Source organism: Lissotriton helveticus, chromosome 5_1, assembly GCF_964261635.1.
Source record: "Lissotriton helveticus chromosome 5_1, aLisHel1.1, whole genome shotgun sequence".
Classification (NCBI taxonomy): Eukaryota; Metazoa; Chordata; class Amphibia; order Caudata; family Salamandridae; genus Lissotriton; species Lissotriton helveticus.
The window spans coordinates 1,991,491,698-1,991,519,397 of NC_136065.1; the positions used below are offsets into that span (position 1 = coordinate 1,991,491,698).

The 27,700-nt window shown below is 49.5% G+C and overlaps 1 protein-coding gene across 10 annotated transcripts in view; it reads left to right on the plus strand.

Moving 5' to 3' along the window:
- The window catches only part of LOC144756143 (uncharacterized), a 435,391-nt gene that overhangs the window by 146,541 nt on the left and 261,150 nt on the right, over positions 1-27,700 (plus strand). For 7 of the 10 annotated variants that reach the window (XM_078645713.1, XM_078645715.1, XM_078645710.1 and 4 more), the window contains one exon: positions 19,709-19,933. The exons of the other annotated variants lie outside the window; for them this stretch is intronic. In XM_078645713.1, the coding sequence (XP_078501839.1) occupies positions 19,709-19,933 (225 nt within the window). The remainder of the gene's footprint in view (positions 1-19,708; positions 19,934-27,700) is intronic. 10 annotated transcript variants of the gene reach the window in all.

Sequence of the window (27,700 nt, forward strand, 5' to 3'; positions counted from 1 at the left end):
CTTGGACCAGTTCACCCTGAGGCCTGACAACCTGCCGAACCTGCCCAACATGTCCACCGCGCCTTCCAGTGCCCTCCCAGAATCCGCTAGGTATAACAGGTCGTCGGCATACAACGATATATAGTGCGGGTCGGGTCCCTGTGCAATCCCGTCGTAGACGATTCCCGACCTTGCCTGCGCCGCTAGCGGCTCCATCGCTAAGGCAAATAGCAGAGGGGACAATGAACAGCCCTGCCTCGTGCCTCTGCAAACTGGATAGGCCGGAGAGATCATGGTCCCCAGCCGCACCCGCGCCGTAGCCGAGGAATAAAGCACTCTCGTCCAACCTCGGAACTCTTCCCCAACTCCGAATTTCTGCAGCACGCTGTCTAGATAACTCCACTCTAAACTGTCAAACGCCTTTTCGATATCGACCGTTAGCACTACCGGGTCCTGTTCCGCCGTAGCAGCATCATCAATGACCCCGATCAACCGACGGATATTCATCGATGTGCTCCTAGAGGGGATGAATCCCGCCTGATCCCCATGCACCAGGGAGGTCATCAGTGGCAGGAGCCTGGTAGCTAGAATACGACTCAAGATCTTGTAGTCTACGGTTAGCATAGACAATGGGCGGTAAGAAGAGACATCTAACACATCCCTGCCCGGCTTCAGCAGCGGCACTACCAGCGCTTCCCTCATAGAGTCAGGCAACCGCCCCACCCGGCTCGCTTCCGCGTAGACAATCTGCAGCCTGGGCGCTAACTCTTCCGCAAATTTAGCGTAGAACTCTATCGGTAGTCCATCTACCCCTGGGGTCTTATTCCGTGCCATATGACCAATTGCCCCTTTTATTTCCGCTAGGGTGATGGGGCCTCCCAGGTCCCGAGCATCCTCCGCATCTAGTAACGGCAAAGGGATCAGATCCAAGTAATCCTCTATCTCCGTAGCAGCTGCCTCGAGGTGGCTGGCATACAGTCCCGTATAGTAGGACTGAAAGCGCCCCAGGACCGCCGACTGCGAGTAGACCACTTCCCCGTCCTCTCGTCGCACACTCATGATCGGGCATCCTCTAGGGCTCGGATCAGCCAGCTTCGCAAGGAGCGTGCCCACTTTGTCCCGCTCCTCATGCACTTTGACAGCATACAGTTTATAATCAAAACACCTCAATCTCTCCGTCTCAGTCGCCACTCCCTCCTTAGCTTGCAACAATCGTTCCTGTAACTCCGGCCTTTCGGGTCTCAGTCGTTCCACCCCTCTCAGCACTTCCTCCGCCTTCTCAAGATCATTCAGCACTGTTCCTCTCACGGTCAGAAACCGCCCCATACACACCCCTCTCACCACCACTTTCATCGCATCCCATTCAATCGCTCTGGACGCCGTCGACTCAACATTGTCCGTAAAATAGCTATCTATTCCCTGGCGGACCGCGTCGCAGAACACCGGATCCTCCAGTGTCTCCGGACGAAGTCGCCACGTGGGGAACTCAGACCTCTCCAGCTGCCACTGCATAGAGAGCAACAGGGGGTTATGGTCAGAGATGGTCCTGGATAGATATTCTGAGTGGGTCACCGCACTCGCCAGTGAGGCGCTGCACAGCACTGAGTCCAGTCTAACATGCAGATCGTGCAGCGCGGAGAAGTATGAATAATCTCTAGTTTCGGGGTGTTGCGCCTTCCACACATCTACCAGGCCCCACTTGTCCTGCCAATCCCGCCTATGGGTCGCATGGCGGCGCACCGGGGAGTCCACTAGGGGCGGGTGCGACCTGTCTAACAGCACATCAGTAATGGAGTTAAAATCCCCCGCCAGCAATACAGGGCCTGCCAAATAGTGCGCCAATGAGCGCGATAAACCCTCAAAGAAACACGCTTGATCAGCGTTGGGGGCGTAGATGTTACACAGCACCACCTCCCTACCATATAGCCGCCCCTCCACTACTACATATCGGCCCTCTGAATCGATCCTCTGATTCGTAACTTGGAATGGCGTGCCCGCCCTAATCCATATCAGCACCCCTCTGGCGAATGCCGAGTACGTCGTTCCAAACACCTGTCCCCGCCACCTCTTCTGTAGGGCCCTGCACTCCTGCTGCGTCAGGTGAGTTTCCTGAAGCATCGCTATTTGGACGCCCCGCCTCACTAAGTATGCATGTACCCTGTGGCGCTTTACCATAGTTCGAATGCCTCGGACATTCCATGTGACACATTTCAGATTAGGTAACGTCCCCATAAAGCATCAATCCCAACAGCGGTGCACGCCAACAAATGTGACCCGCATTGCAGCAATTGTGTAACCCCTTCAAAACATCCCCCTGAACTCCCACCAACCCCCTCCCCAGGACAGGGCCTAATAACCCAGCTTCAGCCCCGTTCCAAACTGTAAACACCCAACACACCATGCTAACCTGTGGTCGTCACCACAGAAGACCTTAAGGGTCTGAAGAGGGCTGTGGAGCCCCAAACCAGGACGACAGAGCCGCCACCCCGCGCCCATAGCCCCACACTGCAAATGCAGCCCCATACCTGGCAGTCCAATAGAAGTTAGTAGTGTCCGCACCTCCAGGTCTCCCACAAATGTTCAGTTGCCAGCAGCCTCATCCATTAAATATACCATCTGATGTCTGTGGGGTGACCTCCGGCCCCTGCGCACCTCCCACCTCCGAGTCATCATCACCGGTCTTCTCCCCGTCCTCTTCCGAAGCCGAGCCTCTGGAAGCTTCCTCCCGCTGCGACCCCGTGATGCTCGCCGTGGCTTCCAATGCGCTCTGTCTGTCGGCCAGCATTCGCGCCTCTCGCTCGGCCCGTTGGCGCCTATTCCGGGAGCGGATGCGCTGCGATTTCCTGATCTTGACCGGCGGTTGCCGATCCCTGGTGGGCCTATGCGCACGATCCGTCCCCGCACGGTACAGCTCCAGCCAGGACCAAGCTTCATCGGACGTTAGGAAGAAGTGAGTCCTGTCATCCACGATGACCCGCAGCTTGGCCGGGAAAAGCAAGGAATATTGGATCCCCTCTTCTCGCAGCTCTTTCTTCACCGACAGGAAAGAAGCTCTACTCCGCTGCACCTCCTGCGTGTAGTCCGGAAAAATTGTCACCTTACTGTTATCCACCTGGAAGGGCCCTTCGGATCTCGCCCTTTGGATCAGCAGATCCAGATCCTTATAGTGCAGCAGTTTGACCACCATCGGTCGGGGCGGACGGCCCTCCAGGGGCGGCCTGGCGGGCACCCGGTGCGCCCTTTCCAGAGAGAAGAAGGGGGACAGGCCCTCCGGCGCCACCACTGTTCTGAACCAGTCCTCCATGTAGGCCACCGCGTCATCCTTCTCGATCTTCTCCGGCAGACCCACCACCCGCACGTTGTTCCGCCGGTTGCGGCCTTCCGCGTCCTCCGCTCGCCGCTCCAGTATCGCCAGTCGGTGAATAACGTCTTCAAGCTTGCGTTCCGCGGTGACCACCGCCGGTTTCAGCTCCTGGAGCAGTTGTTCGTTAGACTTCACTTTGTCAGAGAGCTTGGCGTGGTCAGCTCTCAGCAGGCCAAGCCCCGTCGCCACCTGCTCAATCTCCTGGTGCAGCTCATCCTTCGTAGCCGTGATCGCGGCCAAGATTGCATCCAGGCGGAGGTTCAGCCTCTGTTCTTGTGTGGAGGGCTCCGTCGGGAGACCGCCATCCATGTCCTCCGGCCCCCGGCCACCCCGCTCAGGCGGCGTGGCGTCGCCATTTCCCTGCGCGGCCATCTTGAATGCAGGAAATCAGCCACTCGAGCAGCCCCTTCTGACTATGGCCCGGTCCACCAGGGATCTCCCAGCGGAATGACTCAAAGAGTGCGGCTTCCAATCCCCAGGTCAAGCGGGGACACGCGGTGCCAACCGTTCCCCCTCCACGGCCAGCCGTCCACCACCAGTCCAGGAGTGCGCTCCGCGCTGCCCCACCGTCACACTCAGAGCTCCTGCAAAGCTCGCCAGGGCCAGGGGGGGCAAACTCTAATGAAAGGCGGTCAGTGAAGCGTTCGGGTCTCTGGGTAGTCTGAGCTCACTGTCCCCTGCAGCACTTGCCCTCGCGGAGCACCGCGCACGTCGGGGTGCTAGCACTGTGTAATCGGCCCGGCGTAACACTGTCCTCCACCGAGTGGGCCCACCTCCATGGACCGATCTGTCGGCCGCCGCCTCGTCTTCCCGTGTCCCGGGGTGCACAAGTGCCGCGGGCGGCCGCCCCCCCAGTGCCTCGGCAACTCGCTGCCCTCCGTGGGTAATCAGGCCCAGCCGCGATACAGCCAGCGGTCGGGCGGCCTCACAGTCCAGCAGCGCCTTCACCAGCGCAACACAGGTCCAGGCCCAGCCCTCCAGCCGGCCGAGTGATCAGGTGGGGGAGGGGTGCCGCTCTCACCGGTAATCCCCCGCCGACCTCCTCCGCTGCTCAGGGCTTGCCCCCACGGACTACCGCTCTGCACACTGCCTCACGAGGGTCCTCCAGGCGCCCGCAGCAGGGCCCACACCCCTCGCCGCTCCGTCCACGGAGCTCTCACAGAGGCGGCGCCGCCATCTTTCCTTTGTTCGCTCGCCAGGTCGAGCCGGTCGCCAGGTCCTCCCGCATTCGGCACCCAGGGTTCCGACTGGGGTCAGATGTTCCCCAATGGGTCAGCGGCCCCTCCGGACCACGATTGTAGCCGCCAGGCGACACGGGGCGAAGGTTGCAACTCGCTCACGCAGCCATCCCGGTCGGCGCTGAAACCACGCCCCAACCCCTCGCCAATTCTGGCGACGGGGTTAGCATTCCACCCTTCTAGAGGGACACGACATGTATGTAACCTGTAACCCCGGTTAAAGTCAGACAGAGCCTTAGCTCCACAAAATGGATGCTGCCACCGAGACACAAGTCTGCCCTCCTGCTGCTGGGAGTCCTCCCAGCCCAGGAGGCAAGGACAAAGAGTTTCCTGCCAGGGGCGGTGCCAGCACCGTCCCAGACAGGATTTTGTGTATCCTAGGTAGGCAGGGCTTTAGAGGAAGGTGACTGCAAGTGGCACCCCGGTGCTCCCTGTGCATAGGCCGGCTGGAACCAGTTCCAGGGGCACTCCAGCCCCTGATCTGGGGAAAGCCCGCCAAAGGAGAGGGGTGTAACCACCCCCCTCCTAGTCCCACCCATAGGGCAGGACTTAGTCGCGTGCCAGCCCCTTTTTGCAGGATAAAGGTAGGAACTGGCCCCCTTCCAAATCAGATCATCTTTGAATCCTGAAACTACTTTCCACGAAAGGAACTCAAGACTTCTTCCCAAGATTCTCCCTTGTGACTAAGGAGTAGTCACCCTGCAGCAGCAGGCACCAACCAAGCATCGCGGTTTGTTGCCAGTCTCTCCTCCGGATCAAGACTGCTCCAGCACGACGAGAACCGGTTTCCCTGGCACCTCTGACCTCAACCTACATCATCCGCCCAGCTGTGATCCGTGGGTGCGACGAGACCTCGAGGGACCGGCCATCTTCAGAACTGCACGACGCTTGTCCAGCACGACCACCGAGTGACCCTCGACTGAGTGCTTTGGGGTAAGAGAAGCCCCGACCCTGAGCAGCTCCAGCACCGAAGTTCAGCTCCCCTGCATCCACGAGATCTGCGTGGGGCCCTTCTGCTTTTTGCTGCTCACCGCGTTGTCCAGGTCACTTGCCCATTGGCTAGTGACCCTCGGACGACGAACTCTAACGACAACCACCGCTGGTCTGGTTGCTCCAGACTGGCCCTTGCTTCCCTCCTTCAGAGAAGTACCCTGGACCCTCCTGGTCCATTCAAGACGCCATTTTAGGTCCACCGCGTGGGCCTTGCATTTGCCAAGACTTGTTGCCCAATCCTGGGTCCAGCGACGTCGACAGCAAGTACCTTCGTGGGACAGCTCGCACCTCCATCCTGGTCGCCGACAACGCCTCCTAGTCCGAGAGACTGCAGAGCCCAGCAGCGCCCACTCACCTGGCTGAGGTGACTTCGTCCGGTGCCATCCTGGTGCCCACCTAAATCACTGGCTAGTGATTCAGAACTTGGTCCCCTCTGCTTACAGGTTTCTCCTTCCCTGATCCAGGCTTGGATCACCACGAACTCCTTCACTGGCCGCCTGCCAGCAACTTCTTTCTTCAGGCTCCTGGATCTTCAACGAGGGTTTCCGACGCAACTTGAACCCTATGCAGCCGCAGCCCCTGGGCTAGGTAAACTGAGTACTCCGGTTCTCCAGCATAGTCCAACACCCTAAGTGTTCGGATCCACCCTTGTTTTCGACCCACCTAGTCGGGTTCGCCCGAGAACAGTAACTTTGTGAAGTACTAGTATCCATAGACTTGTTCCCGCATTACGCGTGAGAGTTCCCACTCTGCACACGGCGTCCCTAGGCCTCCTGATTCTAATCTAAGGGTTCAGCATTGTAGGCCTAGCGTTTCTACAGTCTAGAAAAGTATTACTTACCTGCTAGTAACTTCGCATTCCACTTCTTGTGTATATGGTTTTTCGTGCCCCTCGGGCATTTGTGTAAATTGTGCGACTTTCAGTAATTCTTTAAGAGTTTTGTTGTGTGCTTAGCTCCCTGTCTCATAAAGAGCCAGGGTAGTCCTGTTATAAATAAATATACTTTATTTTTGATAACAACTTGTGTGGTGTCCTTTCACTTGGTGTTCAAGGGGTAATGTGATGGTAAAACAGCTTGCTTAACACGCCCTCTAGAGTCTTAGCCTTAGACTGCTCGTATCCATGCTACTAGGATAGCTGGTCTATAAGGTTGACTTACAACCAATCATCAATAAGGGTTGTTTGGACTGATACAGAGTGCTCACTAGAATAGTGAACATTATATATCAGGCCAACTTCTCACACCTGGTCCTTGGCACACACCTTCACAAAACACTAATGCGTGGACATACAAAAGAACAAAGAGGCACAGGTAGGACAGAAGGTACTACAAAACCGATTTGCCAACACAACCACGTTTCATCCCAACCAACCCAGGGAACAGAATACCGCAACATAATCTAATGCCCAATATGTGAATCCAGAAAATGATTTGTGCTGCAAAACAAAATGGTTATTTACCAGTGGGAGTAGTTTTGCAGCTTGAAGAATTTTCTAGATTCACATGCTACCCACCTGCATACCAAGAAATGGGAGATGAAGTAAACAGTTGGCAAAAACTATATTGGGGTAAAAAAAGAAAAAGAATCGGAACATGGCGACCACGCACAGGAAATTCCGGGGAGCTGCGTGACATCACACAGGGGATGGACTTACCATCAAATGGTGGGCGACTACTCCCAACAAGGACGATTCCAGACCCAACCATTAAATGGCGGAATAATGCATAGCATGTGGATCCAGAAAATTCTTCAAGCTGCAAAACTACTCCTACTGGGAAGTAACCGTTTTGTTTCCAAGAAGGGTGATAAGAGCAAACCCTGTTGGTACAGACCCATCTACCTTATTGACTCAGGAGTCCGTCATTGGACGGGTCATATTGATTTGATTTATAATTTTATAAAGCGCGCGAATGCCCTTGGGCGTCTTGGTGTCTTGAACAGGTAAACTACCTGGGCTGAGGAAAATATTATTCTTTCAGACCTGCAGTATGGTTTTCGGTCAGGGTTGGGCACCAGGGACCAGTGCTTAAATCTGTGTCTTTTTATCAATAAGCATACAGTAGTAAAATTGTGTTCCATCCGTTTGGGTTTCATTAATCTCACTTCTGTGTTTGATCGAGCGGATAGGGTGAAATTATGGAAGCTTTTATTGAACATAGGAGTTGAAACACATTATTTCTTATGAGACCTTCATACTAAAATGTCTGCTTGTGTGAGATACAATATGATGGCTCTTGTTCTGAATCCTGTTTGATTAAGCATGGTATGAGACAAGGCTGTATAATAGCCGGTTTTATTCATTCTGTATATCAATAACCTGGAATCTCTTACTGGCTGACAGTATTGATTTCCCGCATTTTGGGAGCTGTTTTATACCTGCAATGTTGTTTGAAGCTGACGTTATTCTTTTGGTAAGAACCGCATCAGAGCTTCAAAGGTAGTTCGATAACTTTGTTAGCCTTATTGACTTGTTGGAGCTTTCTACCATTAGTCTAAAGCTTGTGTTATGGTAGCTGGCCCTAGGTCCGCAAAAATCAAATTGTTCTATGTCCAAGGTAATGTTATTTTTAGAGTAGATTATTCTACTTATTTGGGTGTCCAGTTTGACGATGCAGGTTCATGGCTACCCCTTTTGTCTGCAAAAATAAATCATCTGTTGAGGGCTTCTGTCTTGGTTTTTGACTCTGCTTTTACATTAGGAAGTAAACCGGTTAGTGGTATGCTGCAGGTATATAAGGCTAAGTGTGTGTCTTCTACTGCCTACGGCAGTGCTATATGGGGGTAAAAGGATCTTTCCACTCTACAACAGGTGAAAAATCAAATTGCTAGAAGTTTGTTGAGCCTATCTGTGCCATTCTTCTTATAGAACTTAGGGCTTGCGTGTCTTTCTGTTATGGAAACAAAAAAATGGCTTAATACAAGTCTGAGATCAGAAGTTCTAAGGCACAATACTTCTCTCAGTTAATTGTAAAAGTTCCAATACACTAGAAGCATTTTTACCATCCTGAATAGCATCACCAAACCGGAGTGTTGTAGGAAGGTGATAACTCCCTCTCTGGCCCTCTGTGAGAACCTGGCAGAATTCTTTTATGAGAAAATCCAGTGGATTATTGACGACCTTAAAGTCGGTCAAACTGAGGCTGGGAATTTCTCAGTGGAGGATACCAGCATAGCTGGCTGCCTGCTGAGTGAAGCAAAGACTATTGGGAAGGGATCGCTGAATCAGGATGCAAACTGTTTATCGGAGTTTCAGCCTTTATCCTCAGAGGAGTTTAGTAAATTGGCACAGGGTATCTCCTCTGGATCACCGTTAGATCCCCTCCCACATAGGATTTGGAAAGAATATGGGAAGGAATTGTTTCCCACCCTCCGCCTTTAACGACCGGTGTGGTTCCCACCAAATGGAAACAAGCCTTGGTGTCTCCTCTGTTGAAAAAACCATCCTTAGACCCGGAATTTGCAAAAAATGATAGGCCCATCTCTTTGTTACCTTTCCCTTCAAAAATTGTAGAACTCCAGGCACACCGATCCCAGAATCGGCTCCGTTAGAGGACCGGTTGCTGACAGACTACATGGAAGCGAGTGCTACCTCCCTCACCTACCGTAAACTGTTAAATAACCTACCGGACCCACTGGTAAGATTGAAAGAACGCTGGGAAGACGAGATCGGGGAAATGGATGAGGCAAACTGGAATGCAGCCTTGGCTTCACCCAGGGAGGCGGGTATATCCACACGTTTTAGATTAGTGCAGTATAAAATACTACACAGGGTCTACTATACCCGCACAACACTACACAGAATCCAGAGGGCCGAGCACCCATGCTGTCTGAGGAACTGTGGGGAGGAAGGTACGCTGTTCCACACGTTGTGGTCCTGTCCCTATATTCAGGACTATTGGAGGCGTGTGTCACGCACGGTGGGCCAGACCTTGCAAAACACGTTCACACCTGCACCCCGGGTTTGCCTACTGAATGTGTGGGACCCGACGGACCTGACACCGCATGGGAGGAGATGGGTGATAATTGGTATGATGCTGGCTAAACGTGACATAGCAATGAACTGGGGGGCGAGCAACACCCCGACCCTGACCCAATGGTGTAGAAATATGGATATGTTAATGATGACTGAAAGAGCAGTTTATCAACAGAGGAATAACCCACGTAAATGGAATAAGATATGGTCTCCATGGAATGTATATAGGGGGGAAATCTGTGAGCCACTACCTGAAGATGAAGACATGGATAGTGAAGAGGAGGATGAGGGACTAGAATGAGAGGGAGGAGTGAGGGGTGGGGGGGGGACATGTGGGACGGCGGGAGGCAGGAGCCTAATGAATGTATATGTTGATAAATCCATAGTTGAGACAAAAATTGCACAATGCTTTGGAAACTCATACTCGCGCAAATGACATAATCAACGTATTGCCAATAGTAAAGTGTCGAGACCCTTTGGTTTGTAGTTATAAAAATGAAAAATGTTAATTTGAAAATTTGCATAATTGACTGTCTGTGGCTGAATGTTGAAGCCACACGGTCGAAAAGTAACTGAAGTATACATGACCTGTTTAAGCAATAATAAAACAATTTAAAAAAAAAAAAAAAATTGTAGAACGCACGGTTAGCTCTGCTCTCTCTGCATATTTGGAACAAGCCAATGTACTGGAGGAGGCACAATTCGGTTTTCGACCAGCGCACGGGACTGAGTCAGCATTGGTGACGGTCATGGATGAGATTTGGAGGCGGACAGACGGGGGTCAGGCAGTGGCATTGGTCCTGCTGGACCTGTCTGCCGCCTTCGATACGGTAGATCATAAGCTCCTGCTGGATAGACTGAGTGGGGTCTCAGTGAGTGGCTGCGCCTGGCAGTGGTTCTGCTCCTTTCTGCAAGACATACAGCAGGTGGTGTCTCTTCCCCCATTTCAGTCCTCCTTCTTTGACATACAGCATGGTGTGCCTCCGGGCCCAGCGATCAGCCCTATTTTGTTTAACGTGTACCTAAGACCTTTAATTGATGATATTAAAGCACACAACATTAGTATGGTAAACTATGCTGATGACACTCAGCTGATTCTATCTTTTGATGGCGAAAACGCGACCTCTGGGGAGGTATTTCATGAGTGTCTTCGGGACACAGCCTCCTGGCTACGAAAAAACTCCTTACAATTCAATGCTGGGAAGACAGAGGTGATCTACTGTGCAGCATCGAAGATTCCTCCCCCCTTCCCTGACAAATTCTGGCCTCCTGAAACGCCAATGACAATACAGCCAGTGCAAGCAGCTCGGAACCTGGGCTTTATATTTGACAATAGACTTTCGCTGGAAGCTCAGGTAAATAAAACGACGGCTTCTTGTTTTGCAATTATCAGGTCTCTTCGAAAAAGGTTTCCTTTACTCCCTCTTCATGCTTGGGCTCAAGTGGCATGATGAACAATACTTAGCAGGCTCGTTTACTGCAATGCCCTTTTGCTAAACTCCCCGGAATTTGTATTGGATAGACTGCAGAGAATCCAGTCAGCAGCTGCCAAACTAGCACTTGGTCTTCCTAGAAGAGCCTCAGCATCTGCAGCCCTAGCAACACTTCATTGGCTTCCCTTGAGACAGAGAGTACAATTTAAGTCTCTATGCCTGGTATTTAAAGCTCTTCATGAGATCGGTCCAATTTCCTTGCGTAAAATATTTGAATGGTTCACTCCTTCTAGAAATCTTTATCCTCTCTGGCAAGACTGGTGAGGATACCTAAATATAGAAGAGTCAGAATGGGAGGTAGACTGTTTGAAGTGGCTGCGGCCAAGCTTTGGAATAGTCTGCCCCGCGAAATCAGACAAATTCAGGAACTATTCCCTTTTAGAAAAGCCATTAAGACCTGGCTATTTCCTTTATTTTAGTTGCCGCCACAGTCTACACACTCCTACTCCTTGAGTTGTTTCAGCGCCAGGATGCCTGCCAGGCGATAGTGCGCTTTATAAGCTCTATAAAATAAATATATAAAATCCTTGCTCGTTGGCTGTTGGTCAGATGGATTTCCATCTAGATGAAATAGGAATTGGAATTCAGTTGGGCTTTTTTGAGGGACTATTTGAGCTTATTCTGGGATCTGTCTATCCCATTGAACAATTACGTTATGACTACTTTTGCTGATAATGCACCCCCAATGTGTTTTCTTGAACTGAGCACTTAAAAGAAAGACATTGCTTTGACCAAGAAGGTTTTTATTTCCCGCAGAGAAGCAGTCCACGAATGGGTAGAATTACGCACATGTCCAATCAAGGCATATGTAAAGACAACACCTTATGTGGAATCCTGTCTTGCATTTCCTACTGGTAGTAATCACAATTGTTATAGATGAATTGACGTGTTTTGGTAATGTACATTTAAAAAAAAGAAACTATTAAGATAAGCCATAATATTGGATGTTCCTTGAGGTACAATTTTACTAAGAGGGCTGGTTTTTATTCTTTTGATTTTTGTCTACTGTTATGTGTGAAGTTGAGTGGAATGTTATGTTCCTCATTGGACTACTGAGTGAAACCGAAATAAAGATATATGTTTGATTAACAAAATAAGACATTTTACAGTCACTGTACAAGAGGACCTGATTCATCTGCGTCATGTATAGGTAACCTATATAACTGAGGTGGATGTATGACATTACAACGCATGCTTTTACCACGCATGCCTTTACAACGCGGTTTTTACAATGCAAACCTTTACAATGCATAGCGCTTTAGGGTGCTGCATAGTGAATAGTTTAATTTACTATTCCAACTCCAGTCCCCGTGGACACTAGGGAAGGTGTTGGATAGTAAATTAAACGTATTCCCTATCCTAGAGCGCCCCCCCAGCGCAATGCGTTGTAATGATTTGCGTTGTAAAAGTTGCGTCGTAAAGGCACTGCGTGGTAAAAGTTGCGTTGTAAAGGATGTTTCCCAACTTAGGTAGTTGCTTTCGGTACCTACATCTACTAAGAACTAATCTCTTGCTAAGCGATGCTTCTTTGGTGCCAGGCCCACACCCATCCTCATTACTAGATACTTAATGCTTAATACTTAACCTGTAACCAATTCATGCAACAAATGGAAATGTACTTTTCTATAATAATGCATACTTACAGCTGAATTTCCACCATAGCCTTTGTTGTCTTGGAAGAGTCTACGAAGTATCACGAGATAGGTGACTCCTCCCCTGGACTACAGTGCTCATGGGCATCTTCTCCATCCTCAGATTGTTTTTTTCCGCCATTGGGTTCGGATGTTACTCCAAAACTCCAACTTCGGAATCGAAACAAAACTTTTCTAAAGGCCAAAAGGCCTTCGACGGTATTGTTCTCGTTCAGTACCTCTCTACTCGATCACGCTTTCCATCTCGACTCGGTCATCGACGCGGGCCGTTGGGCCTTTTCGACGCCATGTGAGCCTGCCGTCGATGGAAAGAAGCCCATTCAAAAGGTGCCCACAATGCCACTCCAAGTTCCCACATACTGACAAACACTCAGTATGCAGCAAGTGCCTTCCCCCAGACCATAGGGAAGAAACCTGCCCAGCCTGCGCCCAATTTCGGTCAAAGAAAACCATACGGATCCGACGGGCCGCTAGGCAAGAGATGCAGCGATAGGCACCGGAACCGGACAACATCTTCGAAGATAACCAAGAACTACCGGAAGCTCCTGGTTCGGACCTAGAGATCGTCGCCATCGAGGACTACTCTGACTCCGATGACGAAATCCCACCAGGGCAAATCGTGAGTACACTGCCCCCGACACCAATTACCCCGTTACTAAAGGCTCCGGTCGAGGCATCGCCAAAAGGCCTTAGCCAAGATCAGAAAAAAATGTCGCCATCCGGCTCGGCTCCGAAATCTAAACCAAAACCTTCCGAGACCCCAGGGCCAAGTACCATCGTCCCTAAGAAGGTTCTAGAGCCAAAGAAGGTCGTCGACCCGAAGGGCGTCAACCCAAAAAAGGCCGTACAGCCCAAAAGCGTCGAGCCAAAGAAGACTGTCGACCAGAAAAAGGCCGCTCAGCCAAAAAGCGTCGACCCCAAAAGGGTAGTCGAACCGAACAAGGACACACAGCCAAAGGGCGCCGAACCAAAAGAGGTCGCCGACCCAAACAAGCCCGCTGTGCCGAAAACAGTCGACCCGGCAAAGGTCGCCGACAAGAAGGGTGCCGTACCGAAGCCCATAGCACGGCCGGAGAAGGCTATCGACCTGAAAATAAGTGCTCCGAAGACACTAGTCGATCCAAAGAAGACCATCTACTCGGAAAAGGACAGTCAACCAAAAAAGCCTGTCGAGCACAAAAAACGTGTCGAGCCGAAAGATCCGGTCGACCCCAAATCACTCGTCGACCCGAAAAAAAGGCACGAGTCGAAGAAAGCCAATAAAACACCAAAAGTCGTTGAAAAAGAAGGTGTTAAAGAGCCAAAAAATTCTAACACTCAACCGAGGACTGTAGAGGAAGAACTCTTCCATCCAGATCCATCAGACGACCAAGCAAAAATATATATCAATCCAGACACTGGTAAAGTCACAATCCTGCACAGGAAGAAGCGGCCACTGGACACTGGCTCTCATTCCCCTATTCCATTGAAGAAGGACTTTGGGACTTCTCCCTCTAGGCCCTTCATCCCTTTCTATCCTATAATGCCTACTACACCTTTTGCTCCTTACTCTCCTTCTCACGGGGGGATCGATGAGGGGAACACAGGGGAAAACCCACAGCCTGACTATGATTTTCCACAAGATCCTCAACCACAAGAGGAACCATGGGAGGAGCCAACAGACCCTGACAACACCCATCCCATCCCTGATATACCCTCTTATCCAACTAAGCCGTCACCTACTGATGACACCATTGTCTTCAACCAACTCATAGACAGGGCAGCGCAGTACCACAACGTAGACATGCATAATGACCCTGTCGAAGAAGACTTTTTATTTGACACCTTTCCTATTTCAGAAAAGAGTGTCAGAACACTTCCTATGTTAAAGGGAGTGCTAAAACACGCACCTGACATATTTAAGGATACAGCCAGGACACGAGTAATCAATCCCAGGATAGAGAAGAAGTATAGAGCAGCCCCTACAGACCCTACCTACATCAAAGGACAATTACCATTAGACTCACTGGTAGTGGCTAATGCACGTAAAAGGGCCAACTCCCAAACAACGGGGGAAGCACCTCCCCCCGATAAGGAATCAAAGATACTAGAGGCGTCAGGTAAAAGGGTAGCAGCACAAGCCTCCAACTCATGGAGGATTGCTAATACACAAGCCCTACTGGCTCGTTACGACAGGGCACATTATGACCAACTCGAAAGCCTAATACAACACCTGCCTGAGCCTTTTAAAGCACAAAGTGATGACCTCATACAGGAGGGAAAATTCATTACAAACGCCTCCATCAAATGTGCGCTTGACGCAGCAGACACCGCAGCCAGGTCAATTAACACTAGCGTCTTACTACGCAGACATGCATGGCTGCGCATTTCCGGCTTTAAGAACGAGGTGCAGTCCACCATTCTTAACAGCCAGTCAATCAGGACTTTCTATTTGGACCTGCTGTCGACACCATTTTAGATAAAATGAAAAAAGACACAGAAACCGCAAAATCAATGGGGGCATTACAGTTTCAGCAACATAGAGGCTCCTTTTGACGCTCCTCATACAGGGCAACTTCACGAGGAAATACTTCGCAGATGTCATCCTCATACAAAAGCAACACACAAGGTTCCTTCACCAAAAACTCAAACAGAGGAGGTTATAGGGGCAACAATACTAAGGGAAGAGGACGTGGAGGCAATAACACCAGAGCCTCCACTCCCACAAAACAGTGACTTCATCACGCTACCTCCAGACCACCTAACACCGGTCAGAGACAGACTCCAACAGTTCCTGTCTGGCACGCAATTACCACGGACAGGTGGGTGAGAGAAATTATCCAGTATGGTTATTGCCTAGAACTCACTTCTACACCACCAAACATACCACCCAGACACCGTCCTATATCCACAGAACACATCACCCTGCTCCAACAAGAGGTGAAATGCATGCTGGAAAAGGGGGCCATAGAGCCAGTCCCTTTCCAACAGCATAGGACAGGAGTATACTCTCTATACTTCCTTATTCCCAAGAAGGACGGTTCCCTCAGACCAATATTGGACCTCAGACCCCTAAATCAATACATACTGTCGGAGCACTTCCATATTATCACACTACAGCATGTGCTCCCGTTGCTACAACAAGGAGACTTCCTAGCAACACTGGACCTCAAGGATGCGTATTTTCACATACCTATCCATCCAGCCCACAGAAAATATCTCAGGTTCACAATAGAAGGTCAACACTACCAATTCAAGGTTTTGCCTTTCGGGGTTACCACGGCTCCAAGAGTGTTTACAAAATGCTTAGCGACAGTGGCAGCACATCTCAGGAGCCAACACATCCATGTGTTCCCTTATCTAGACGATTGGCTAATACAAGCAAAATCGTACCAACAGTGTGCAACACACACGTCTCAAACACTCCAGTTGCTACACAGCCTAGGGTTTTCAATAAACTACCCAAAATCGCATCTGCAACCATCCCACACACAACAATATCTGGGAGTCACTATAGACACCTCCGTGGCAAAGGCATACCCAAACTCAGCAAGAATAGCCAGCATACAGATACTTATTCGCAAATTTCTGCCACAACACTCTCTGCCAGCTCGAGTCTTTATGCAGCTCATAGGCATGATGGCCTCCTGCATATTCATTGTCCCCCATGCCAGACTTCAAATGCGTCCCTTACAAGAATGCCTAGCACGGCAATGGAACCAGGCTCGAGGACAACTAAAAGACCTAGTGTTGGTAGACAGTCACGCTCACAACTTTCTGCAGTGGTGGAACCCACAAAACCTTTCCAAGGGGCGACTGTTCCAAGAGCCGGTTCCACAACTAGTACTAACAGCGGACGCATCACTGACAGGCTGGGGAGCCCATCTCCTTCAATACACAGTACAAGGGCTATGGACAACCAAACAAAAGAAACTACATATCAACCAACTAGAGTTGCTAGCGATATTCCTAGCCCTGAAAACATTCCAGAAATACTTGTACAGCAAGACTGTGTTGATCCGGACGGACAACATGTCCTCAATGTACTATATACAGAAACAGGGAGGAACGCACTCTCCAGAGCTGTCCCACCTGGCACAAAGCATATGGAAGTGGGCGATTCCCAAAAACATTTTTCTCCTAGCAAAACATCTTCCAGGAAAGGACAATCAAATAGCAGACCTGCTCAGCAGGCACACCCAACAACTACACGAATGGGAGATTCACCCCCAAGTTCTCCAGCCATTCTTCGAACAGTGGGGTCATCCAGAGATAGACCTGTTTGCCACAAAAGAAAACTCCAAATGCCAGTACTTTGCCGCCAGGTTCCCACATCCGTTGTCACAGGGCAATGCGATATGGATGAACTGGTCAGGCAGATTTGCGTACGCTTTTCCCCAGCACCGCTGATTCCGCTGGTGGCGCGCAAACTGCGGCAACACTCACTCACACTAATCCTAGTTGCTCCCACATGGGCGAGACAACCTTGGTACACAGCGATCCTGGGACTTTCGGTAGTTCCCCATCAAAGACTGTGCCTCGCACCCCATCTTCTAACTCAGAACCATGGAGAAATCAGACACCCAGATCCCAATCAGATGAACCTAGCGATCTGGCTCCTGAAGTCTTAGAGTTTGGATACCTTAACTTGCCTCCAGACTGCATGAACATCATTAGGGAGGCAAGACGACCAACTACAGAAGCGTGCTATGCAGCTAAATGGAAGAGATTTGTTATTTACTGCAACAATAACCAAATCAACCCATTAGACGCTTCCATACAAAACATTATATGTTACCTGCTGCATCTACAAAGATGCAACTTAGCATACTCTTCGATACGACTACACCTCGCTGCCATAGCAGCATACCTTCAAAACAGGCAACACCTTTCACTGTTTAGAGTACCAGCAATCAAAGCCTTCATGGAGGGTCTGAAAAGGGTGATCCCTCCAAGGCACCGCCCGTCCCCAGTCTGGAATCTAAATATAGTGCTTACCAGAATTATGGGACCTCCCTTCGAACCTCTACACTCATGCGAATTACAATTTTTAACGTGGAAGGTAGCATTCTTGGTTGCCATACCTCACTCAAAAGAGTAAGCGAATTACAAGCACTAACAATCCAAGAACCTTTCATGCAAGTACATGTCAACAGGGTGGTTCTTAGAACAAACCCTAAGTTCATGCCAAAGGTCGTATCCAATTTCCATATTAATCAATCAATAGAACTGCCAGTATTCTTTCAAAATCCACAGTCAGTAGCTGAGAGAGCCCTACACACATTAAATGTAAAAAGAGCTCTACTTTATTATGTGGACAGAACTAAATCATTTAGAAAGACAAAGCAACTATTTGTTGCTTTTGCACCACAACACAAGGGAAATCCTATATCAAAGTCAGGAATAGCCAGATGGATAGTTAAATGCATTCAAATATGTTATCAAAAGGCAAAAGGCACTTTAACCTTCCCCCCAAGAGCACACTCTACAAGAAAAATGGGGGCATCCATGGCTTTCCTAGGGAATATTCCTCTTGAAGACATTTGTAAGACCGCTACATGGACCACCATACACACTTTCACAAAACACTACTGTGTAGACGTGCAAGCAAAATAGCAAGCAGCTGTAGGCCAGGCTGTCCTCAAAACTCTTTTTCAAACTGCTGCAGCTGGCACAGGTAACCACCGCTAGAGGAGATACTGCTATACAGTCTATGCACAGATATGAATTCAGCAGCCCACATGCCTCAAACGGAATATGCTACTTACCAGTATGCATCTGTTCTTGGCATGTAGGGCTGCTGACATTCATATCGCCCACCCTCCTCCCCGTGCCTGTCACAGCTGCAGCATTTTCTCTGGCATGGCCATCTCTTGCTTTACTATCTCCATCTCTTCCACAATGGCGAAAAACAATCTGAGGATGGAGAAGATGCCCATGTGCACTGTAGTCCAGGGGAGAAGTCACCTATCTCGTGATACTTCGAAGACTCTTCCATACAACAAAGTGCAATCATCCGGACCCAACACTAGGCGGCGATCTATGCACAGATATGAATGTCAGCAGCCCTACATGCCAAGAACAGATGTATACTGGTAAGTTCTGTACATCCAAAGTGAAACTGTCTTTGGAACAGCTTGTGTTATCTTCAGTTTAATTGCACAATTGCAACAGTTTTCAACACGACTTGCTATATTTTTTTATGTAAAAATTGTGACTTGTTTCATACATTGCAGAGTGGAAAAATGAGCATTTTGTAGGAGGCAGACACATTTTGTAAGAGAGGTCACAGGCTGTCAGTTACTTGAAACAATTCCTATCTAAATGCCGAATTCAAATGTCGACAGTGTAGGATAGCTGTATAATATTCCACTTCCGGCCATCTAGCGGCAGGCACTTTTAACCCAGCAGAGCATCACTGAATAAACTCTGGATAAATAGCCCTAGACGGTTTTAACATCTAGCTCTCTGGCACTTCAGTGTGCTATAAAAGATTTTTTTAAACCCTCACTCCCACACCGGGTGGTAGAGTCCACCCGGACTCATACTGAGTTTCGGGTGTGGAGAGCACCCAGAACCACATCACTGCAGAATTTGTAGGCAGATTTAAATTACTTTAGTCCTATCTCACCTCAGTTGGGTGAAGACTGATTATTTCAGGCAGAAGGCAGGGTGTGAATTCTGTACCCCTACCTCATCTAATAATGAATAGTTCAACAGAAGTTTAACATTTACTTATGCTAAAATATGAAAGCTCAATTAAAAGAAGATGGAAGAATTGTCATTGACATCTGACAGGCTTATTATCTGAAGACCATAAGGAGAAGCAAAAACAGAGGAATCTAGGTACTGCAGATCATGGCAGCCTTGTAGCTGACCTCAGGTTTGAACTTCCCTGCCATGCAACATAATGCAACATTTTTATCAGTGGTTTTTTTGGGAGGGTAGTGCTGTACTAGAAAGAGTTGAACCCCCCCCCCCCTTAATCTGAAGGACCTAATATCCTTTTTATTCTTTTGTTTTCTGTCGCACAGGGCTAGATGAAGAAATTCTATGTGTGCTCACTCAGCCAATGTTTGCTAGCGGCCTGAGGGTGCTGAAGCTGATTGAGGTCATCAGGCATCAGCGGGGCATTGACCTAGAAAACCTCAGTTGGAAGTTGGGGTACCAAGATGTCCTTGACCTTTTGGAGCAGGTTCCCAACAGCAAGCTTCGGGATCCCTCTAAAGGGGTGGAATGCGTCATCCAATTCCAGCCAGGTGTGGTACATGCATTTGTCTGACAAGCCCAGCCTTACCTTCTTGTTTTTCCCCCTTTGCTCTTGTTCCAACCTTCTTGTTCTTTTACATTGTTTTTCACTTCCCCTCCTCTTAACTTAAACATTCCACTTTCTGTCCTGAACACTCCTTCATTGTATTTCTTTTCAGACTGTCCTTGTCACCCTGTTCTATAGTTTCTCTCCTTTTGTAATCTCTGCTTTTATATCTTTACTTCTACTCTCTTTTAAATAAGTTGATCTGTCTCTGTGCTAAGCCTGTTTTCTCTGCACACATATGGCACATTGCCTTCTATATCCCTAACGCCCTGCTGAATTACCAGGTTTTGACACTGTAGCCTCAGTGCCTCCAGAGTTCTTAACATACTCTTCCCCCATGTAGTGCTAGTCAGCACGAGTTCTTAAAGCTCCAATTCATCCTGTGTTCCTTCTGACTGCTGCATCACTCTCTCATGCAAGTTCCTTGTGAGTGCTTAATAGATGGTTTGTCCATGTTATTGGGAACTGGGGTGGTGGGTGGATATAAGTAAGACCAACATTTGGGACATCAGGAAGAATTGGTGCTGCATGTAGATGATCAGAGAAAGTGGTATTACCAGCTGGCAGGCCTGCTACTTGGAGCTACATAGGAATCAGTACTACACAGGGGCTGTCAGCTTTTAAGAGTACAAGAGAAGCAGATGTTATATAGATCAGCTCTGAGTGTTTCAGGAAGGACTTTGACTGCACTAAGGCAGGAGCTATTGCGAACTCGAGTGGATCTGGTCATCCTCACTCCACTTCAGCACATCCGGCTGCTACTATGCCTCCTGCAGGCCAAAAGACAGGTGAGTCCAGGGCTGGCTTTAGGGCAGTGCGACCGGTGCAGCTGCACTAGGCGCTGACTTTTTGAGGGGGGGGGGGCAGTGAGTTAAAAAAAAGCGTATGGTTTTACATACAGGTGAACTTCCTTGTGTGTTCAGCAGTTTTCAGGCGATCGGTATTTGGTGAAGTGGCAGTTTTGTATCATCATAAAGTGGGGCAGAGGGTTAATGTGCCTGCTGCAACAAACGTGTACAATGCAGAGCACAGACCTGTGTGTGAATGAACTATGAGTAATGCTATAAAAAATTAAATGTACATCAGAGAAAGGTTGTGTGTAGATGAGGGGCACTGTTGGAGAGTGATAGTGAGGGAATTCGGGAAGAAGGTGGTCATGGGAGGTACCAAAAGAAAAGACAGTTGCACCGGTTGCCACCAGTGCGGTGAGTCTTATCACCTTGCTCAGCTGAGCCTCTGTAGACCAAAGAGACTCTAGCTTGCCTGTTGATGGGAAGTTCTCCAATATTGAATCTTTCATAGATTCACATGCTTGAATCTTCCCCGTCGTCATGGTGGGAGTCCCACCGTACATAGACAAACAGAACTATAGAAGTACATTAGAAACCATTCAGAGAGAAAGGAAGTTAAAAACCAATCTGCATCATTGTGTTAGATTGAAACTTTGACCAATCAGAGACAAGCCCAAGACCCCTTCTCCCCTGCAGAACCACCACACCTCAGATTTCTAACCGCACGTCGTCAGGGAGTCTCCCTGAGCTTTGCTCAGTTTGTCAGCTAGTGAACTTTTGACCATGCTGAATTCAGTTTAAGATATTGTTTTATACCTTTTCTACCTTTGAAGGATGTCGGAGGGATCTAAGAAAAGGCAAGACTGTTCTCTGAGGACCCCCACAAGGAATGACTGTCTTTACTGCTTATATCCCAAGCATACTGCCATGGATTGCAAATTTTGCAGAACCTTTTCGGCCAAAACTCTGAAAGACCGAGAGGCCAGATTATTATTATGGCTTCAGAAGATGTCCAGATCTGATTCTGGATCTGATGTGGAGGAAAGTTCTAGTTGCTCCACAGCTGAGAGAAAATGTAAAAATGAGGTCTCCACCTCATTAAAGGCAGATAAACCATCTTCTTCTGAAAAAGCAGCCGTGAAACCATCCAGAGGTTCTGACCAGAAGAAATCCCCCTCCTCTTCTGCATCTGTGCCTGTCACGCTTCAGAAGCAGGCTTCGTCGACGAAAAAGGCTCAGTAGACGGACCCATCGTCAAGAACGATGGGCAAATCACACTTGACGTTTGTGGTTTCTACTGTGTTGGCTATGGCCGCTTCAAAGGCGGCAGTGTTGACGGCCTTCAAATGTTACAGTTGGTCCTGAAGTCTCCAGGCCTGACAGCTCTAAGCAAGGTATCACCTCTACCCCATCTCATCTTCTGGATATAGAGGAATCGGGGGACGAGAGCTTGTTTGGCCCATCATACAGCCCATCACAGCTTAAGGTTAAATGTCAAGACACTGATCATGAGGATGAGAATCCTATCCAGGATACCACAGAGTACATGGAAGGGGACTATTCTTTCACAGCTCGTCATCGAACGGATTGTCTCGGTTCGAGGCATATGAGCTGCAGATCACACACTGTGCATAGATCGCCATCTGGTGTTGGGCCCGGATGTTTGCACTTTGTTGTTGTCCTGGAAAAGTCTTTGGAAGTCACAAGATAGGTGACTCCTCCTTTGGACCGTAGTGCGCATGGGCCTCGGCTCCATCTTCAGATTGTTTTTTTCCGCCATCGGGCTCGGATGTGTTTCTCACGCTCCAGTTCGAAAACTTCATCGATTCCACTTTCGACGCGCTATCCTTCACCCTTTCTGCAGTATTGGTTTTGATCGCGATCCCCATTCGACGTGCATCTCTCCAATTTCGAAGTCCTCGATTCCGATCGTCGACGAGGGCCTTCGGGCCTACTTGGGCCTTGGCATCTGGCTCATGAAAGAACTTCATTCAAGAAGTATCCTCAATGTGGGTCGAAGTTTCTCCACACCGATCTGCATGAGATGTGTAACCTCTGCCTTTCACTGGAGCACGAGGCCAGAGACTGTGCAGCTTGTGCCTCTTTCTGCTCAAAGAAGACCATTCGGGATCGTCTAGCTGGAAGAACAATGGCTCGTTCGTCGACATCCATTCCCGACGACATCTTCCAAGAGGGCGTCGACGTACCAGAACAGGAGCGGGTCGAAGAACTCCTCAGCTCCTCTGACGCAGAGGACTCCGACGTCGAAGAATTCACTCCTGCACAGGGGGTCGTAAGTAAAGACATCGACTCTGACCCCCTCCATACACCATTGAAAAAGGCTTCAGTCACACCTTCACCTTCGGGCCCAGGTGCACACCGAGAGACTGCTTCCCATGCCCCGCCCTCGGGCTCGGCAAAGAAGCCTATTAAGCCTTCAGGCGACTCTGCCTTGAGTCAGTCTGCCATCGGTACTGGAACCCGGTCACCGCCACCGAAAAAGAAACCACCCTCCTCCTCCGTGCCGATCGCTGCTTCCACATCCAAGCACTCGGCACCGAAATCTACAATCACCGACCCATTCACTTCGAAAAAACAGTCAGAGCCGAGCAAAAAGCCGCTCCCTAAAAGTTCGGATCCACACCCTTCGGAGCCGAAAAAAGCCTCAAAACCGAAGAAACAACCGGTTCCACAGACAGCCACAGAGACTGTAAAACATCACGGTTCCAAGCCAAAAGACCACAAAACTGTTCCGGAGTCGGTGCCGCATAAGTCTACCGAAGCGAAAGTCAGTACCGAAAGATGTCTCCATCAGAAGAGCTCTTTACACCAGAACCTAGACAGAAAACCCTTCTAAAAGACCCTAAAACTGGTCAGCTCACCCTAAGTTCAAAGAAGAGACCATTGGATACGCCTGCACCGGCTCCACCACCTAAAAAGAGGGACATTGCTTCATATCCCCTCAGGATCCCTTCTCCCCCACCACACCATTCTCCTACACAATCTTCTCCACCAGGGAACGATGACGACACCTCTCATGAAGGGGGTGGGGGGCGCGGATGAGGAGCCACTAGGGGACCTTGGCCCACCTTCTTCCCCTGATCCCTGGGACGATTACAACACGCCAGATGTCCCTAATGTTCCACAGGAGGACATCTACCCCTCTAGGCGTTCCCCTCCAGAGGACACAACGGGCTTTACTCAGCTACTTCACAGAGCTGTCCAATACCACGGAGTTAACTTTCAACCAGACCCGGTGGAAGAGGATTTCCTAATGGACACTTTTGATACCTCACAAAGGTTCACTTCTATTTTGCCTATTTGATTTGATTTGATTTTGATTTGAAAAGAATTTGTTAAGCGCGGCTAACACCATTAGGTTTCTTGGCGCTGTGCTGGGGCGTGGTGGAAATAGATAGAAAGGAAACAAGATCTAAGGATACGAAATAGTAAAGAGGAAAGTTTTGAGAAGTGATCTAAAGCCAGAGTATGAGGGTGCTAGTCTAAGAGAAAGAGGAAGAGAGTTCCAGAAGGATGGGGCTAAAAGAGAGAACCTTAAGCCCCCGTGTTTTTTCCTCTTGAACCTGGGGGTGGATAGCAGGGCCATTTGGGAAGAACGTAAGGTGCGGGACGGAGTATAAGAGTAAAGGAGAGAAGAGATAAAGGAGGGACCTGAACCAGAGAGAGACTTATAGATGGTGCAGCCTAGCTTGAATTGGGAGCGGGCAGAAACCGGCAGCCAATGAAGACTCTTTAAGAGTGGGCGAACGTGCTGATCTCTGGGCTGGTGAAAGATCAGGCGAGCAGCCTGATTTTGTATCAGCTGGAGTCTTCTCTGTTGGTACTCAGGAATACCGACGTATAGCACGTTGGCATAGTCGAGACGACTGATCACTAATGCCAAGAGAGCCAACGTAAGCGCTTCGGTGGTAAGAAGGCGAGATATTTTCCGGAGTTTCCTGAGTTGGAAGTGGCTGGCGGACACCACTGCGCTGATCTGGGGAGTCATTGAAAGATCATTGCTGATAATGACACCCAGACTTTTGGCAGAGTGGACTGGAGAGGGTGGGCTACCAAGACAGGCAGGCCAGATGGACTGTTGCCATGGGTTGGAGGCTCCCCCGACAAGAATTAGTTCAGTCTTGTCGGGGTTGAGCTTCAGATGATTTAAGCTCATCCAGTCACTGATAAGACAGAGTGTATTTTGAAAAGTGGAGATGGAATCCTCAGAAGAATCAATGTTAAAAATCAGTTGAATATCATCCGCGTAGTTGAACGCAATAACGTTCAACCCGCGGAGGGCACGGAGTAACGGGGCCAAATACAAATTAAAAAGAAGAGGGGATATTGAAGAGCCCTGAGGGACACCACAGGACAGCTCAACCTGAGTGGCGGAGAACTGAGACAGCCTGACAGCTTGTTGTCGTCCCGTCAGAAAGGACTGGACCCAGTCAAGGGCGGTCCCTCGGATGCCGGCCTCCTCGACACGGTCGACCAGGATCCCATGGTCGACCGTGTCGAAAGCGGCCGATAGATCCAGAAGGACCAGGGCTTGTCGGATGTTAACATCAGCCCCTCTGCGCAGTTCATCCATCACGGAGAGAATGACAGCCTCCGTTGAGTGCGCAGGCCTAAACCCTGCTTGCTTGGGGTCCAGGACACACGAGTCCTCAATGAAGGAACTGAGTATGGAAGTCACGTGCGATTCCAGAACTTTGCTGAGGAAAGGGAGAAGGGATATAGGGCGGTAGTTGGTCAAGATAGAGGGGTCTGCTGAAGATTTTTTTAAAATGGCAACCACCTCCGCTTGTTTAAAAGAGCAGGGGACAGCCCCAGTGACCAAAGAGCTATTAATGAGGGCCAAGGGGGGCTCAGGACAGGAAGTGAAAGCTGCTCGAAGAACCAAGGGAGGGCAGCAATCACGAGGAGAACCAGAAGAAATTTTGTGCAGAAGCGAAAGAAAGGTAGTCATCGAGATGGGGGGAATGGAGGTGAGAGTGTGAGAGTTAGAGTATTTAGAGAACTCAGGGGTTAGGGAGTGAACGGGTAAAGTTTGAGCAGCAATAGTAGCTTTAATTTTAGCTATTTTTCCGATAAAGAAAGCATTCAGGGAATCGCACAGAATTTGGGAGGGAAGTGGCCCTGGTGTGAGTCTGGCTGGGTTAGATAGTTCCTCCACGATGGCAAATATGTCTTTCGACTTATTTGTAGAATCCATGATTTTGGTAGAAAAATAGGAGGATTTAGCAAGAGCTATAGCGATTTTATACTTTTTCAGAAGAGAGGAAAATACCTCCTTATTCTGAGGGGAATAACCTCGACGCCAGCGTCGTTCTGCTTGGCGGAGGCCTAGTTTAAGGGCTCTCAGATCCTCGGTGAACCACCTTTGAGCATCGTGGCCACGTCTGGCTCTGACTAATTTTAATGGGGCTACTGCGTCAGCGGCGGAGGTGAGCCAGCGGTTGAGGTTTAGTGACTGGGTATCAATAGGGACGGATGGGTCGGAAGTGGAAGGAGCAGAGGAACCAAGAATGGAATGAAAAGTGTTAGAGTCAGACCTATTCCAATTGCGGGCAAAAAAGTTCATCTCTTGAGGCTTGACGGTAGGGCAGAGAATCCCTAGCGTAAATGTAATTAACGAGTGGTCTGACCACAGGCATGGCAGAATAAGGGGAGCTGAAATGTCCACGCCCGATGACCACACCTGGTCCAGGATGTGCCCTTTTGAGTGCGTAGGCGAGAAAATGTGCTGAGTGCAATTCAGACCTGACATGAGGTCCGTAAAAGCTAATGAACTGGGGGATTCATGGGGGTCCGAGGGCCAATAGTTAAAGTCGCCTAAGACTAATATATTAGAATTATTAATGGAGAGCTGGGCAATGAGGTCCCCAAACTGGGCAGGAAAATTAGGCATGGAAGAGGGAGGACGATAAGTCAGAACGCATATAAGGGAAGATCCTGGCAGTTCCAACCGGATTACCAGACAGTCTACTAAGAGAATGCTGGTGGTGGGCACTGTAGAGAAGCGAATCGGGTGCTTAAAAAGGGCGGCAACTCCCCCTCCGACTTTGCCGGAGGCACGATTAACTTGTAGTATATGATAACCGGGGGGAGTGGCGGCCAGAATATCGGGGGCGGAATCGTCAGTCAACCAAGTCTCGGTCAAAAATAGGATGTCAGGTTGTTCTGACTCCAAAAGATGAAAAATGTCAAGTTGGTGACTGACCAGAGAACGGGTATTGAGATAAAAAACTGAGAGGGAGTGATAGGGAGGTTTTGTCAGCAGGTGAGGATCAGATCTGGGGTCAGAGACCGGGGGTCTCGAGATGGTGAATGGCCGTGTTATTTCGGGAAAAGAGCTACGGGTGGTAAGCAGGCCTAAAGAAACCAACCTAGGAACAGACCCAGGTGGCGGAAGCGCAGGATTGTGACATGCAACAAGTGATGCACGGGTATACGAAACAAGAGGGACAGAGTGGAGCGCCCCTAGCCCCGGCCGGCCGCGGACGGGCGCAGACGGGCTTAACTCTGGCGCAACTCCGGCGCACCTACGTCGCGCCCGCTGCGCTCGTCCGCTGCGCTGACACATAATGGGCGTCTATATAGGCGGTGACGCGGTGGGGTAGGGGTCAGGAGGGCGGGGTGGGCGTTGGGAGTTTTAAAAATGCAGGTAGCCGTTCCCCGCTTGTCATCAGCGGGACGGTGATAGAAAGAACAGCGAAGCTGCTAGCAGTCAGCAGCACAGATTAAACAAGTTTTAAAATACCAAATATCTATTCCCAGCGCTCAGCGCGAAGCCCTCAGCCCTCTGCCACAGGGCTTTTAGACGACGCCCGAGGGGGAGCAAACAGAACTAAATAGATGGTGACGCGGTGGGGGAGGGGTCAGGAGGGCGGGGTCAGGAGGGAGTTTTAAAAATG